Source organism: Geotrypetes seraphini, chromosome 1, assembly GCF_902459505.1.
Source record: "Geotrypetes seraphini chromosome 1, aGeoSer1.1, whole genome shotgun sequence".
Taxonomy (NCBI): domain Eukaryota; kingdom Metazoa; phylum Chordata; class Amphibia; order Gymnophiona; family Dermophiidae; genus Geotrypetes; species Geotrypetes seraphini.
Window position 1 is genome coordinate 211,841,422 of NC_047084.1, and position 17,310 is coordinate 211,858,731.

Consider the following 17,310-nt stretch of genomic DNA (forward strand, 5'->3'; position numbering starts at 1 on the left):
GAACAGATTTGGGTTACCCCATGGGAAGTTTTCTGCTGTGTTCTGTTGTGTTAAAAAGCCTAGTATACTTTACTGCAGGGGTAGGGAACTCCGGTCCTCGAGAGCCGTATTCCAGTCGGGTTTTCAGGATTTCCCCAATGAATATGCATGAGATCTATTTGCATGCACTGCTTTTAATGCATATTCATTAGGGAAATCCTGAAAACCCGACTGGAATACGGCTCTCGAGGACCGGAGTTCCCTACCCCTGCTTTACTGCATCGGCCCTTGTGTGGATGACTTCACTTCCTTTTTCTCATCCAGTCATTTAACACATTGGGAGCTCGAGAACTACACATATTGAGCAAACTCTTGCAGTGTATCTAGCGAGGGTGTTTGGTGCTGGGATTAGTAATTTGGAAAACACACCAGAACAAAGCAAGATAAAACTCTCGCCTCCTCATGGTTATGAGGTCACAATCACCGAACCTCCCTCCTACCAACAGAACCTGTAGGGGCAAAGGTCTTTTCCGGTCCTGCGCGTGCGCATATTGGCACGTGAGGTCTCGCGTTACTGGCCTAGGGCATGTGACCTCGCGCTGTTGCCGTAGTTGCGGCGCCGGTGTAGTGCGAAGGGGAGGGGTGGGGGGGATGTAGCGGTAGCGGTGTTGTAGTTGGAAGCTTCCTGCTGCTATTTTGGAACGAGCTGCCCCAAAATGTTCGAAGTGGTGGCGGTAGCTGTTTCGTTCCTTTCCTCTTTTTCTCTGTAGTTCCCCCCCGGCACCGAGAGGTAGGCAGTAGCGGCGGCCGGGGTCAGTGCAGGCCTCGGCCCTTTGCGCCTCCTTCCGCGAAGGGTAGCAAAGAGCTAGTGGGGTGGGCGAGGAGGATGGCGGATTTCGACGAGATCTATGAGGAGGAAGAGGACGAGGAGCGAGCTGTGGAGGAGCAGCTGCTGAAGTTCTCGCCGGACCCGGTAGTGGTGCACGGCTCCGGGCACGTCACAGTGTAAGAACCGGGCAGGAGGGGGGCGGGGGCTGCAGCAGTTAAGAAAACCTTGGGTCGATCTTCGGACCTGTAGCTGAATTCCATCTCTTTGATTCTGTAGTGAGCGAGCCTGATGAGCACCTGGCCGTGTCTCACCTCAGCCAGCCAGCCTGCCTTTAAAAGCAAATACTGTAATGACTTTAGGCATCAGCCCCTAGAGAGAAATTGGGTTTTTCGAAACTATTAAAACATGGGCTAATCCAGGATTCAGGGACTTGCAGCAACTATCAGAATCGGGGGTATGAAAAGTACAATGGTTGATTTGTTATGAGTATTGACAAGTATTTAACCGTAAAATCATTTTCTTCATAACTCTGAAGCCCATACAGAAAGGTATTGTGGGCAGAAGCATGTGGTTAATGAGCAATTGTTTTGCACACACATTGCTGACCACACAATGCATAAAGTGGTTCCCGGTGACAGTTAACTTACATGATACACATGTCTGCACAGTATGTTAAATGTTTATCCCTCTATCCCAAAGAGTTCAGTATGGACTATTTCTGTATTTCTCTGCAATGCACAGAAGTACCTGAAAATGAGATTCACTGCCAGGTCTATGGCAGCATGGAAGGGTTAGTGGAGAGAGTTTAATGTATACCTTCAGCTTTAAAAGACAGAACTGATGTAACAGCTAAATCTGTAGTAAATATTCATATTTGATTAGGTCCTGAATACTGCCCCGAATTTCTTATTCATATTCAGCTAAATAGTGATTTAAATTCAAATATAAATAATTGGAAGCCTTGATGTGCTAAATCCTACTGAAATAAACACTTAATCTCTGATTTCATGTTGCTTCTTTTATTAATTGTTATGTTAAAGCTCAATGTCCATTATTCGTATTTGGTATTCATATTTGGCTGAATAATATTTTTTATTATTTGTATCTGACTGAATAGTAAAATATGCTATTTGGTACTGTTCTAGAAACAGCTGTGCTCTGAGGTAACTACAGCTTCACTGTTTGATGTCTGGAGAAAAAGAGTGGCACAATAGTTAAAGCTACAACCTCTGCACCCTGAGGTTGTGGGTTAAGAACATAACATAAGAACATAAGAAATGCCTCTACTGGGTCAGACCTGAGGTCCATCGTGCCCAGCAGTCCGCTCACGCGGTGGCCCAACAGGTCTAGGACCTGTGCAGTAATCCTCTATCTATACCCCTCTATTCCCTTTTCCAGCAGAAAGTTGTCCAATTCCCTCTTGAACCCCAGTACCGTACTCTGCCCTATCACGCCCTCTGGAAGCGCATTCCAGGTGTCCACCACACGCTGGGTAAAGAAGAACTTCCTAGCATTCGTTCTGAATCTGGCCCCTTTCAACTTTTCTGAATGCCCTCTTGTTCTTTTATTTTTTGAAAGTGTGAAGAATCTGTCCCTCTCTACTCTCTCTATGCCCTTCATGATCTTGTAAGTCTCTATCATATCCCCTCTAAGTCTTCTCTTCTCCAGGGAAAAAAGTCCCAGTTTTTCCAATCTCTCAGCGTATGAAAGGTTTTCCATCCCTTTTATCAGACGTGTCGCTCTCCTCTGAACCCTCTCGAGGGTTCAAACCCACGCTGCTCCTTGTGACCCTGGGCAAGTCATTTAATCCCCCCAATGCCCCAGGTGCATCAGATAGATTGTGAGCCCACCAGGACAGACAGGGAAAACTGCTTGAGTACCTGAATAAATTCACATAAACCGTTCTGAGCTCTCCTGGGAGAACGATATAGTAAATTGAATAAATAAAATGCCTGTATACTTCTGCGGATATGTTGTGTGTATATATTAGCCTTCCAAAAATTTCATGTGCAAGAAATTTTTGTGAGGTTAATTGTGCAGAGCAACATTCTGATTCATGCACGTATGCATGCTGGTACTTTTTTCTTTGGACATGCGTCCAGTGAAGCCTCCCTTACCGCTGAACTTTTGTGCAGATGTGTCTGGCAGGCTTTCTCTGATTAGTGAGCAAATTCCTTTTTCTTTTTAATTTATTTATGCAGATTTCAAATATAAACCCAAGCATTAAATTTTACAAGCAAATCAGAAAGTCAATCCAAACTACATCAATACATCATCTGGCTTAAGAAATTAAAAGGAGGAAAATATTAAACTTGGAAGGCTCTCCATAATTAAAGGCTTCAATTAAAGGAGCTGACCTCAATTTGGGAGATCATTTTAAAGACAAATAGTGTTGTATAGAAGATGAAAAACAATAGGGCCATTCCATGTCAAGTGGTCTTGGCTGACCATCTCAGAAGTTGATGAAATTTTTACTGGAAGTACAATACAATATACAATGAATATGTGCAGAGTCTTAGAGCAAGATGTCAACTTCTTCCAAAGTTAGGGGGCCCTCGTTCCATGCAATATAGTGAAAAAAGTCAACTTGCAGTTCAGGTTGTGGAAAGGATAGTTGCTCAACCAAGGTAAAGGTCATATTTTTAGTTCAACTTTTTGTGCTGAATCCAAATATACCACTCAGATCATTGGTACATGCATTGGTGTATTGCTGGGGGAACACAAATTTTATGAAAAAGTTTGACATGGAATATACAGGCAAATATTTGACACAACATAGCTCCTGAACAGAAAGTGTAATAGTGCTTAGATTTTAGGAACTGGAAGAGATTATGGCTAGTTATTGCCCCACAAATTTTTAGGCACACTGCACTTTTCTTTTATGAGATAAATCTTTATTAAGATTCTTGAAAATAATTTATTCAAGTTATTACCTATGTTTAATGTAATATATCACAACTGTACATCATTTAATCATGCTTTTGCACCATTTGAAATAGCAATTTTTGGCTATAAAACTCATCGAGCCACATTTCTGACCTGCTATTCCTATTAGCTTAAAATAGGCCTGAAAGTACACCAAGGTTCCAACCTGCGTTTATCCCTCTTTTTATAGAGCTGCATAAGTGGCTGCTGCATTGCAAAAGCCTCAACACCCTTTAAATCCATATGGGCTTTGGGATAGTTACCGCAGCGGCAACCGCTAGCACTACATTGTAGAAGGGGGGATTAATGTTAAAATATGTTAGATGTAGACAGGCACTGGAATAATGAGAGAAACTTTGAATTGGAAATTTGTGGGTTTCTAATAGCTGTAATTTTTTATTAGGATGAAAAATTGTGATCAAAGAACAGTATGGTGAGGAAAGAGTAAAAGTTTCAAAGACAATGCTTCACAATCATTTCAAATCCTGCTCATCATGCAGCTAGCCTGAATACAATGCCTTTAATTTGTTGTCAGTATTGGACAACACATTTCTTGAAGAACTGTATTGCTCTCCTGTTGAGGCTGTCATTGGAACTTCAAGAACCATAAAAATTTGTTCCTCTGAAACCCACTCAGTATATTTTTTAATGGGCCAGTGAAAGAATTGAGCAAAGCCTTGTGAATGCAAAAAAGTTAATTAAGGCATCTTTGTGTTCTGAGGAGATTTCAGAGATATTTCCAATCCACCAATATACATGCAAGCAACATATTGGCCGGAGTGCAGGTTGACAAGTTGACAATAAATGAAGGCGGATTATCAGTTTTAGGGTCCATTTTGATGGGCCATTTACAAGAGTATGTATAAGCAGTGGAAGTCTTAATCTGAGTTAGCATGGCAATCCCAACAAGCTTAGCTGCACTATGCAATTTTGTACTTCTAGCTCATTTGCATGTTATACAATAGGATGCCAGATGCCCTTTTTTCCCACTGCATGTATATACATGTGAATAATGCATGCATTTGAAACCTAACTATTGTCCAAAGCAAGACTGGGTCAAATATGAAATAGTATGGCTTTTGAAGCAAAAAAAGGTGCTCTTTCAACTGATATAATAAAATAAAGACGATATGTAGTTGAGATATTTGCATCCAAAAACCAGTCAAAATTTGTTTAAAGAAATATCATTTCTTTGAGTAATTATATCTTTGCTTCCAATTGGCTGCAAAGCCTCTTAATGCAAATCCTATGTTCATATCATGTGCCATGACTACTGGTACAGTTATGACTCGAATTGAAATACAGGTCAGGAGCAATGAGGCGTCAAGTAGGCATTAAATTTCTTTCCAGTGCAATAGGTGAGATATTCTAGACCAGGGGTGCCCAAAATGTTTATCGCCTTCTACCGGTCGATGGCAAAGTCAATGCTGGTAGATTGCTGAGCCAGTGTTCTCCCTAGCATCTTTAGCATCTTTTAGCCGGGCGCTCTACCCACCTAATTTAGGTGAGCGCCCGGCTATCTTGCTCAGATGACACGCTTCCCCCTCAGCGTCCTCTATTCTTCCCTCTGGACCTACCACAGTTGAAAGTTAATTACGGCAGCCTGCAGAGCAAATGTAGCAGGCTGCCTTTGGCCTCTGTAGCACTTTCACTCTGCCGCGGTCCCGCTCCTGATGTTAGAGAAGGTGCGGGTCTGCGGCAGAGAGAACGTGCTACAGAGGCCGACGGCAGCTTGCTACGTTTGCTCTGCAGGCTGCCGTAATTAACTTTCAACTGTGGTAGTTAGGCCCAGACGGAAAAATGGAGACGAGGACAGTTGCAATCAAGAGGTCTGAGGTCCTGACAGTCACTGTGTGCGGGAAGCAGCAGAGGTAAGGCTGTACCCATCGCGAGGGCCCCGGTGGGATGGGGGTGGCCTTAGAGATGCTGGATCGGGGACGGGGGGAGACTAAAGGACCTTAAGGTGGGGAGGGGGAAAGCAGCCTTGAACCTAAAGGAAGAGGGAAGACAGGGCAGATCCTGGACTACTAGAGAGGTTAGAGAGGAGAAACACCCTGAACCGAGGAAAGAGAGATGCCAGGCCCTGGGGAGGAAGACAGAGTGAGAGAGACAAAGACCTGGACCAAAGGTGGGAGCACTCAAAATAAGATAGAGAGAAGGGGAGGCTGAAGAAAGGGGGCAGATGTTGGATTATGGAAGGTGCAGACAGAGGGGGAGAGACCCTGAGGAAGAACAGAGAGATGCACGATCATAACAGAGGAGGGAGACATGTTGCCAATAGGGTTGGAGGAGAGAGGAAGAAAAGTTGGACTCCTGCAGGAACAGAGAGATTGGATGGGGAACGTAATGTGGTCTGGAGGACAGTATATATAATAAATAAATATGGGTGGTCATTTACTAAGGCGCGCTAGCTGATTTAACATGTGCTAAATGCTAATGCGTCCATAGAATATAATGGGCGCATTAGCACTTAGCACACACTAAATTGGCTAGTGCACTGTAGTAAAAGAGGGGGTATATGTTCAGTGTTTTTACTGTTGGTAGATCATTTTGACTTGGTCATTGTAAAAGTAGCTCACAAGTCCAAAAAGTGTGGGCACCCGTGTTCTAGACAGATGGGTAGTGTCCCCTTGGCCGTGTGCCGTCTGCAAAAGGAATCCACGCTGGATTTTTCCTTTTGCCTCGACTGTACTTCACTGGGCTCCTTAGCTCCATCTGCAGTTCTTCCCTTCTGAACACGTGCCTGCAGGAGTATTTATTCTGCTCTCCACAATTTATTATTTTATTTGATGTATTTTCCTTCTTTTCAGTTCTGCCTGCTTTGAGAACACTGTAGCTGACAGGCCAATCCCAGTGGTTACCTGTTAGCCAGCCTGCATAGTTTTCTTTGAATCTCAGGATCATCCCTGAAGTGGTCTCACCTACTGTTAAGCAGGGGTCGAGTGCAGGCGCTAGTGTCTGTATTTGATTACTGTAATGTGGTTCTGTTAGGTGTTCCGGGGGGTGGTGGTGAAATCATTACAGATAGCACAAAATTCTGTTATCAGGGTGTTATTCCGGCTCCAGAAAAATGAACATGGAACTGATACTATATTAAGCTTTTTTAGCTGGAAATTGAGTTCACAATTAAGTATAAACTATTACTACTGGTTTACCTGAGTATACAAGGGTGTGCCCCGCAATATCTGATGGATAGTGTATTTCCTTACATCAGGTTGCAAAAGCTGCGCTCGGCAACACATGACCTGGTGATTCCGTCAAGAAAAGAGCTGAGCCTGCAGGCTGTGAGAGTGGGGGCATTTTCATGCTGTGGTCCAGAAGAGTGGAATAGACTCCCGTCTTACATTAAACTCAAAAAAATTTGGATGACTTTAAGAAACTGTTTGAATGACATCTGCTTTGTTGTATGAAATACACAGTATGAGAGATTGGTCTGTGAAAATCTGAGTTGTATTAGGTTGCTTGAGATTGATTCTTGGTATAGGAAAAGTGATTGGTATTGCTATTATTGTCAGACTGGTATTTTATTTTGATTTTATGCTGAATATGATGCATATTGGGGATTTTTGTAAGATGTCTGAAATGTCTGTGAAGTACTATTATGTGTGTGCTGTTGTACTTCACCTTGAAAAAAGCAGATTATAAAGAAACAAGCCATAAACTGTTCAAAGATGTTAAAACACATGTGCGCTAAATATTAGTGTGAACTAACCATGTGTTAAACGCTAACGCGTGCATATTAGTCTAGGGACGCGTTAGCATTTAGTGCACACTAAAAATGCTTAGCGCACCTTTGTAAGAGAGGGGGTTAATGTGGACAAATGCAAAGTCTTACGTCTGTCCCTGGAAAGATGGTTGAAGCACTGATTAAAGATAGCACTGATTAAAGATAGCACTTGGACACACACGACCTGATGAGAGCCAGTCAACATGGCTTCAGGAAAGGGAAATCATGTTTGACAAATTTACTTCAATTTTTTGAGAACGTGAACAAACAAATTGATAGTGGAGAATCGGTGGACATAATATACTTGGACTTCCAGAAAGCGTTCGACAAGGTTCCACATGAAAGACTTCTCAGGAAACTACAAAGCCATGAAATAGAGGGAGATATATTAAGATGGATAGGCAAATGGCTGGAGAACAGAAAGCAGAGAGTGGGCATAAATGGGAAGTTCTCAGACTGGGAGAAAGTGACTAACGGTGTGCTCCAGGGCTCGGTACTTGGGCCCATCTTATTTAATATTTTCATCAGTGACCTAGAAGAAGGAACATCCAGTGAGATCATCAAGTTTGCAGACGACACAAAGCTATGCCGGGCAATCAGATCGCAGAAGTATAGCGAGGAACTCCAGAGTGACTTGTGTCAGTTAGAGAAATGGGCAGATAAATGGCAGATGAAGTTTAATGTGGAAAAGTACAAAGTAATGCATTTAGGCAAAAAGAACAAGGAACACGAGTATAGAATGTCAGGTGCAACTCTGGGTAAGAGCGAACAAGAAAAGGACATAGGTGTACAGATAGATAGGACCCTGAAACCATCGGCACAATGCGTGGCAGCGGCAAAGAAAGCAAATAGAATGTTAGGCATGATAAACAAAGGAATCACGAGTAGATCGGAGAAAGTTATAATGCCGCTTTATAGAGCAATGGTCAGACCACACTTGGAATACTGTGTCCAACATTGGTCTCCCAACCTAAAGAAGGATATAAAACTGCTGGAGAGGGTGCAGAGACGAGCAACGAAGCTAATAAAAGGTATGGAGAACTTGGAATACGAGGAACGACTTAAGAGGCTGGGATTGTTCTCCCTTGCGAAATGGAGACTGCGAGGGGATATGATCGAGACTTTCAAAATACTGAAAGGAATTGACAAAATAGAGCAGAAAAAAAATTATTTACAATGTCCAATGTGACACGGACAAGAGGACATGGACTGAAGCTAAGGGGGGACAAGTCCAGGACAAATATCAGGAAGTTCTGCTTCACGCAACTAGTGGTGGACACCTGGAATGCTCTCCCAGAGGAGGTTATTGCGGAATCCATCATTCTAGGATTTAAAAGCAAATTAGATGCACATCTCTTTACGAGAGGCAAAGAGGGATATGGGTGACTAAAATTACGCTAGGTGTACACCTGGTTGGGCCTCCGCGTGTGCGGATCGCCAGACTTGATGGACTGAAGGTCTGATCCGGAGATGGCAGTTCTTATGTTCTTATGGGAAGAATAACCCGAATCGCAGTTACCGGATGCTAGTTTCCACCTTGGGAGGTTGGTGCCCAAGAAAAGGATCTGGGTGTCATCGTAGACAATACAATGAAACCTTCTGCCCAATGTGCATCGGCATCCAAAAATGCAAATGGGATGCTAGGAATTATTTAAAAAGGGATGGTTGACAAGACTAAGAATGTTATTATGCCCCTATATCACTCTATGGTGCGACCTCATCTGGAGTATTGCATTCAATTTTGGTCTCCTTATTTCAAGAAAGATATAGTGGCGCTAGAAAAGGTTGAGAGAAGAGCGACCAAGATGGTAAAGGGGATGGAATATCTCTCGTATGAGGAAAGACTAAAAAAGTTAGGGCTCTTCGGCTTGGAAAAAAGACAGCTGAGGGGAGATATGATGGAAGTCTACAAAATCCTGAGTGGAGTAGAATGGGTGCAAGTGGATTGATTTTTCACTCCGTCAAAAATTACAAAGGCTAGGGGGACACTTGATGAAGTTACAAAGAAATATTTTTAAAACCAATAGGAGGAAATTTTTTTCATTCAGATAATAGTTAAACTATGGAACATGTTGCCAGAGATTGTGGTAAGAGCGGATAGCATAGCTGGTTTTAAGAAAGGTTTGGGCAATTTCCTGGAGGAAAAGTCCATAGTCTGTTATTGAGAGAGACATGGGGGAAGCCACTGCTTGCCCTGGATCGGTAGCATGGAATATGCTACTCTTTGGGTTTTGGCCAGGCACTAGTGGCCATTAATCTATTGAATCTTTAAGGTACGTTAGATAGATTGTGAGCCCGCCGAGACAGATAGGGAAAACGCTTGAGTACCTGATTGTAAAAACCGCTTAGATAACCTTGATAGGCGGTATATAAAAACCTAATAAACTTGAAACTTGAGAAAATTGGGAAGGGCTACTACTACTAATTTCTATAGTGCTACTAAGATGTACACAGCACTGTATACATTATATGCAGGCACTTTCCATTGCTCAACCAATGACTTGGAACCGACCTCTTGACATATTAGTGTATTGGTTACTGTTGGCTCTTCTCCACTTCGAGAGTTGTCTCCGTCATCGAGCCATCTGTCTTCTCAGACAATGCCACGGCGGTGGCTTATGTCAATCAGCAGGGGAGCATGAAGGGCATGTGGAGGCTCAGCTTCTCTTCTAGTGGGTAGATGACACCTTGTGGCACTGTCAGCGGTGCACGTGACAGGAGTGGACAACGTTCAAGTGGATTTTCTCAGTCATTAGACTTTGAACCCAGGAGAGTGATTTCTGTCTCAAAGAGCATTCGAGTGCATAGTAGATCAGTGGGGGGGTGTCCCACGTTCAATTTCATGGCGACTGCAGCCAAAAGGAAAGCAGATTGGTTCTTCAGTCGCCGTCGAGAGACAGGCAGTGCAGGCCTGGATGCTCTGGTTCAGCCACGGGAAGGTCTCCTATGTCTTCCCTCCATGGCCCCTGATAGGGCATCTGTTGAGAAGGATAGCGGCCCACAGAAGTCTGGTGTGCCTGGTCACCCTTGATTGGCCAAGGCGTCCGTGGTATGCTGACCTGGTCTGGCTCCAGCAGGATCGAGGGCTATGGCTAACTTGTCATTCTCACCTCTTAACGCAGGGTCCAATTGCGATGCAGGAACCGGACCGCTTTGGTCTTGAGCGCACGGCCTTGTCTAGCCTGGCCTATTCTTCAGCTGTAATAGCCACATTGCTACACAGCAAAAGGAAATCCACAGTGGCTGCCTATGTGAAGGCTTGGGAGATGTTTTCAGGCCTGGTGCAGCTTGCAGCAGGTGGACCCGTCTGTTCTGTCAGTCCTTTCGGTCCTGGAGGCTGAAGGAGTTGCCGTACAGTGAGAGATTGGAGAAACTAGGCCTCTTCTCACTAGAAAAGAGGAGACAGAGGGGATATGATCGAAACATTCAAAATACTGAAGGGAATAGACTTAGTAGATAAAGACAGGTTGTTCATCCTCTCCAAGGTAGGGAGAACGAGAGGGCACTCTCTAAAGTTAAAAGGGGATAGAGTCTGTACAAACGTATAAGGAAGTTCTTCTTCACCCAGAGAGTGGTAGAAAACTGGAACGTTCTTCCAGAATCTGTTATAGGGGAAAACACCATCCAGGGATTCAAGACAAAGTTCCTGCTAAACCGGAACGTACGCAGGTGAGGCTGGACTCATTTAGAGTACTGGTCTTTGACCAAAGGGCTGCCGCGTGAGCAGACTCCTAGGTACGATAGACCACTGGTCTGACCCAGCAGCAGCAATTCTTATGTTCTTATAGAGTTTCTGCAGGATGGCTTAAAGAAGGACCAGGTGCAGATTGCTGTTTTTTCTTGTATGGGCTCCCTCCTCTGAAGAGCTCCTTGGCAGCCCATCCAGACGTGGCTCGTTTTCTATGGGGCGCTCTGCAATTTAGGCCTCCGTATCACCTTCCCTGTCTGACTTGGAATCTTAACTTGTATACTGTTCCTTTTCTTCCCAAAGTGGCTTCTACTTTCCATGTAAATCAGGAAGTCCGACTTCCTGATTTTGCTTCCTCTGGTTCAATGGAGCAGGAATGGGTGTTGCGGTCCTTGGACGTGTGCAGGATCTTGTTACGGTGCGGTATGAGTTTCGCGACTCTGACCATCTGTTTGTTCTGGCAGATGCTGCCCGCAAGAGTATGCCAGCTTTTAAGGCCACCATTTCTAAGTGGATCCGCATGGCCATTTCCATGGCTTATGTGGCAGCTGGAAAGAAGCCCCAGTGTGGGCTCATTCTTCCAGAGATATGTCATCATCTTAGGCAGAGTCGTCGGCTGTTTCTCTGGATGAGATTTGCAGGGCTGCTACCTGGTCCTCCTTGCATACATTCACCAAGTTTAATGTGGCGGCCAAGAAGGATGCTGATTTTGGTGCCTCTGTTTTGGCAGCTGGCTCATCAGTCGCACCCTGAATTTTTGGGACTGCTCTGTTATGTCCCACTGGTCCTGGAATAAAGTGGGATTGTACAAGAACAAAAAATTAGGTTCTTATCTTTGCTAATTTTCTTTCTTGTAAATCCACACTTTATTCCAGGAACCCACCTTATGCCTTGCTGATTTGCCAATTGTCTGCCTTTATTAAATGTACCGGTAAGCTGGATTTCTGTTTTCTGACCGGCCTTTATAAGAGTTCCATCAGATTGAGTTTAGCACTTTGTTTAGAGGGGTCCCTAGTTCAGGTGCCCCCTTTTTGATACTGCAGGCTGTGTCTCCTTATAGCACTATTTTGTAATTCAGATTTCTAATGTTCAATGACCTGTTCTCTCATTTTTCATTGTTGCCTTTTTGCATTTATTGATATGAGCAGAATTGACTGACTTGCTGAGGAGTTTCCCCGTTCCCTTCTCTCTTGTTATTATCCTCTACAGATATTCCTGGCTACTTTAAGATTAACTGAGGTTCACAGAGACAGTGATGCGGTAAGAGGGGAGAGGGTTTTAAGTCTCTAAAGTTTGATTGTTCCTACAATGTTCTGGCAGGTAGATGGAAATAACCCACTGGTCCCTAAATAAAGTGTGGATTTACAAGAAAGAAAATTAGCAAAGGTAAGAACCTAATCTTTTGTCAATAAACTATTAAACTATAACAGGTTTATTTTTAACTGATGATCTTTGGTTGAATTTTAAACAAAATAACAGTTAAGTTTTCAGCTGCAATTTTGACTAAATCTAGTAAAGTTTATTCAAGTGTTATTGAAAGTGTTTTTTAGTATAAAATGTTCCAAGCAAGAATAAAGATGTATTGGAAAAGTGAACAGCAAGATACAATCTACACCTGTCATGGGTGTACCGATCAGTCAGAAAGAAGATAAGTTGAAAGTTTTTTTCCTTCTATCTTTTAAGCACAAAACAGCACTGCATAAGGCTTTTATTCCTTGCACTGAAATGGAGGTTTTTTGACATTGAGGTTAATGCCTAACCACCTTTAACCACCTCTTGTGGCGGTGGGAGGGCCCCAGTCTGAGCCTTTTTCCTCCTGTTTTTCAATTGCATTTTATAACTAAATCCAAGCCTGAGCTGTGCTGTCTTCATCCACTAGACATTGTGCATTTTCTTGTGAAAGTGTTTTTCATCCACTAGACATTGTGCATTTTCTTGTGAAAGTGTTTTTCTAATAAAATTTTTATTTAATATTACCAGCTTTGTGCATCTAAACCAGAGGCATTGTTTTTTCAACAATAGATTTCATGATCAGAAATCTATGTATGTATTAGCTGCTTGAATGAAGAAAAAAAGAATACTTTTTTTTTAACCAGAAAAGGTCGAGCATGTCCCAGGGTCAGGCTGTATTTGGCCCACAGGCTATACATTGGATGTCACTGACTTAAACTTTATTGAAGAGTTTATTTGCCTGTTTAGTAGAAAGCAATTTATTTTATGCAATGGTAATGCTTTCTTTTTTCAGGTTTGGACTTAGCAACAGATTTGAAGCAGAATTTCCTTCTTCTTTAACTGGAAAGGTGAGTGTGACTAACATTTTCTTAGCATCCGCCACAGATTTTAGGGTGTGCATTATCCACTAGGGTTACCATTAAGATAGGCTATTTTGCACAGCTTATATTTTATGCAATTAGATCTAGTTACCTATATCAACAATAACCCGCATTAAATATGTTTTCCTTTATTGTGTAATGTACACATTTGCTATGGTGTATAACCAACTTACACGGATTAATAAGAGCACCACTGACTGTCTTTTTATTTCTCAACATGCAACTAAGTCCTTCTTTATTAAACTTCACCTTTAGTAGATACATTTTAAACCTGTACTTTCATAAGAATAGGTCAGACCAATGGTCCATCAAGCTCAGTAGCCTGTTCTCACGGTGGCCAATCCAGGTCACTAGTACCTGGCCAAAACCCAAAGAGTAGCAACATTCCTTGCTACCGATCCAGGACAAGCAGATGCTTCCCCCATGTCTTAATAACAGACTTTTCCTCCAGGAATTTGTCCAAACCTTTCTTAAAAGCAGCTGCACTATCTGCTTTTACCACAGCCTCAAAATGTTGAGAGAAATAATTAATAATAGTAGACTGTAAGGCATGCTGTCATTAAACATTGGATTTTTTTTTTTAAACTTTATTCATTTTCAAGACTTAAAAAAGTGCAAACAAACTGCATATAGATACAACAATTAACAGCACTTGTACTTAAACAAATATTAAAACAAATTACCATACACTCTCCCTCTCCCATTCCCTCCCTCCCTATCTGGATGTGTGTGGAAAATTAAGAAATTCCAGAAATTAAGGATTTTACCAATTTAATCAATCTATTTAATATATGCTTCCAACGGACCCCATATTTCTTTAAACTTTTAATTGTTTCCCACTTGTTCTGCAATCATTGGAATTTTTGTTTTTTTAGAATTAAGGAGGCTGCCACCAAGCGTACGCTTACTGATTTTCTGGGTTTTTATGTTAGCATATTTTAATTTAATTAAGATTTATATTCTGCCTAAACCTAAAAGCTTCAAGTGGATTATATTTATAAATATTCAAACAAAATATAAATCCAGCAGTATTTTTCCTTTTATTGCCTAAGTAAAAATTATTTGAAGAAGGTACTTTAAGATTAATGCTCTCTTCTGTTATGTCCCTTCTGGATTCATTACGCTATGTGTTCAATCCCTTTCAGCAATCTGGGAGTTGCAGAAATCCAAACACTTTTCTGAGCATATGCTCCTCCTACCTTAGAGCGTTAGAGCCCCCTACAGTTTCAGTTTCTGCAATCAATCCGTGCAGAAGTCTACTCTGCATCTTTTTCTTATTTTTTTCACTTAAAGTTGTTTTTTGGTGGCTTCAGTGCCATGAGACCTTCTTGTGGTGGTCCTCTGTCAGAGGAAAGGACACAGTCCTGCAGAGCCGGACTTCTGCTTCACAGAGAAACTACGGTGGGCCTAAGGAGCCAGCCTTATTAGACTCGGGATCCATTCCCCTAGGAATTCTCTTGCCCTCTTACCTTGTCAAGGGTTTTAAGCACAGGCTGTATGCATCCTATGTAAAAGTACCTTCGGGTTTCAGGGCACAGGCTGCGTTTCCTGCCTCCTGTCGCGTGGAGTGGTTTCATTGGGGTGGAGGTTACAGTCTGAGTCTGTCTGACTGGCAGTCCAAAGATCTTCAAGTTTGGTCATTTGGAGTAGTTTCTGAGGCACTGCACAGACTATAAGTACACCTCCATTATTTCCTATGGGAGCTTTGAGATGGTCTGTTGCACGCAGTAAAAATAATTTTTCACAGTTTCTAAGGGTAGGGTTCAAGTCTCCCACCTCCACAAACTGCTATTTTTTATTTTCGGAATTTCTTTATTTTTGTCATTTTTGGCACGAATTTGCTGGCGGCTGCCATCTTGGATTTTTATCGATCTGGGGTTTTTTTCCAAAGTTTTATTTCTGTTTCAAAACCCCTCGATTTTGTTAAAAATCGTTTGGGATGGTCTCCTTAGGGCCCTAATCTGTTGAATGTGTGCATTGATTACGCCGGATCAGCAACTGTGCACTGCATGCCGCAGCGCTTTGGGGGTGGGAGCTTTGGATGACGTCTGGCTCGCCTACTCCAGAAGGCTTTAAACTAGGTGAGCTGGGGGAGGGGACCCACTCTCATCCTAATAGGGTAAATAACTCCATCTTTGAGTCTGTGGTAAGTACTTGCGCCAAAATACAATACTGAGGTAAGTATTTGCGTCAAAAACAATACTAAAGGGGACAACTAACTCGAACGGGAATATCTCCGGACAAGCATAAAGATTGGACGGCCATGTGTGTTAATGCACATAATTTGGGCAATAAAATTCTAGAGCTGGAAACAGAAATGAGAAATGCCGACCTAGATGTGGTGGTGATAACAGAAACCTGGTTCTCAGAGTCCCATGGATGAGATATGGCTATACCAGGATATAACTTGCTCCATCGGGACAGAGTAGGCAAAACAGGAGGAAGAGTAGCACTATACATTAGAGAGGATATCAAAGTTACTAGGATCATGGATGTCAAGAATACGGGAGAATCCCTCTGGGTAAATCTTGCCAGGGGCAATGACAAATGCCTATATCTTGGTGTTGTTTACAGACCCCCAAAGCAACCGGACAACATAAACAAAGAATTAATTGCAGACATCGAAACCATCACTCTGCATGGAGACACAGTGCTGTTGGGGGACTTCAATATGCCTGATGTAGAATGGAACAAACTTTCTGCTATGACCAGCGGCAGTAAGAGGCTACTGGCCTGTAAAATCTCATGCACGAATACAGGATGTCCGGGGCGGTACTTGGAGAGACCTCCCAGGAAAGGGACTTGGGAGTTCTGATCGACAAGTCGATGAAGCCGTTTGCACAATGTACGGCGGCAGCAAAAAGGGCAAACAGAATGCTAGGAATGATAAAGAAGGGGATCACGAACAGATCAGAGAAGATTATTATGCCGCTGTACTGGGCCATGGTACGCCCTCACCTGGAGTACTGCGTCCACCACTGGTCGCCGAACATGAAGAAGGACACGGTACTACTCGAAAGGGTCCAGAGAAGAGTGACTAAGATGGTTAAGGGGCTGGAGGAGCTGCCATACAGCGAAAGATTAGAGAAACTGGGCCTCTTCTCCCTCGAACAGAGGAGATTGAGAGGGGACATGATCGAAACATTCAATGTACTGAAGGGGATAGACTTAGTAGATAAGGACAGGTTGTTCACCCTCTCCAAGGTAGGGAGAACAAGAGGGCACTCTCTAAAGTTGAAATGGGATAGATTCCGTACAAATGTAAGGAAGTTCTTCACCCAGAGAGTGGTAGAAAGCTGAAACGCTCTTCCAGAGGCTGTTATAGGGGAAAACACACTCCAAGGATTCAAGACAAAGTTAGACAAGTTTCTGCTGAACAAGAACGTGCGCTGGTAGGGCTAGTCTCAGTTAGGGTGCTGGTCTTAGACCAGAGGGCTGCCGCGTGAGCGGACTGCTGGGCATGATGGACCACTGGTCTGACTCAGCAGTGGCAATTCTTATGTTCTTATGTGGGGAGCAAGCCTCAAACAGAATGGTATTGGAACCCACCAGGGATCAGGTGATTCTGGACCTAATACTCACTAATGGAAACAATGTCACAGAAGTTTCAGTAGGAGATGCTTTGGCCTCCAGTGACCACAACATGGTGTGGTTTCACCTCAGGAATGGAGTTACTAGGTCAAATACATCGACAAAGGTTCTAAATTTTAAGGGAACTAACTTCCAGAGCATGGGAGATTTTTGTCTATGAGGCATTGCAAAATCAGGGCATGACGGACAGTGTGGAGGTACTATGGTCAACCCTGAAATCCACCCTGCAAGAAGCAAC

The 17,310-nt window shown here is 43.0% G+C and overlaps 1 protein-coding gene across 1 annotated transcript in view; it reads left to right on the forward strand.

Moving 5' to 3' along the window:
• Nucleotides 1-583: 583 nt before the first annotated feature.
• Nucleotides 584-17,310, forward strand: part of CHIC2 (cysteine rich hydrophobic domain 2) — a 72,442-nt gene continuing 55,715 nt past the window's right edge. The window contains exons 1-2 of the mRNA XM_033945507.1: nt 584-984; nt 13,394-13,448. Of these exons, the coding sequence (XP_033801398.1) occupies nt 866-984; nt 13,394-13,448 (174 nt within the window). The 5' untranslated portion in view covers nt 584-865. The remainder of the gene's footprint in view (nt 985-13,393; nt 13,449-17,310) is intronic.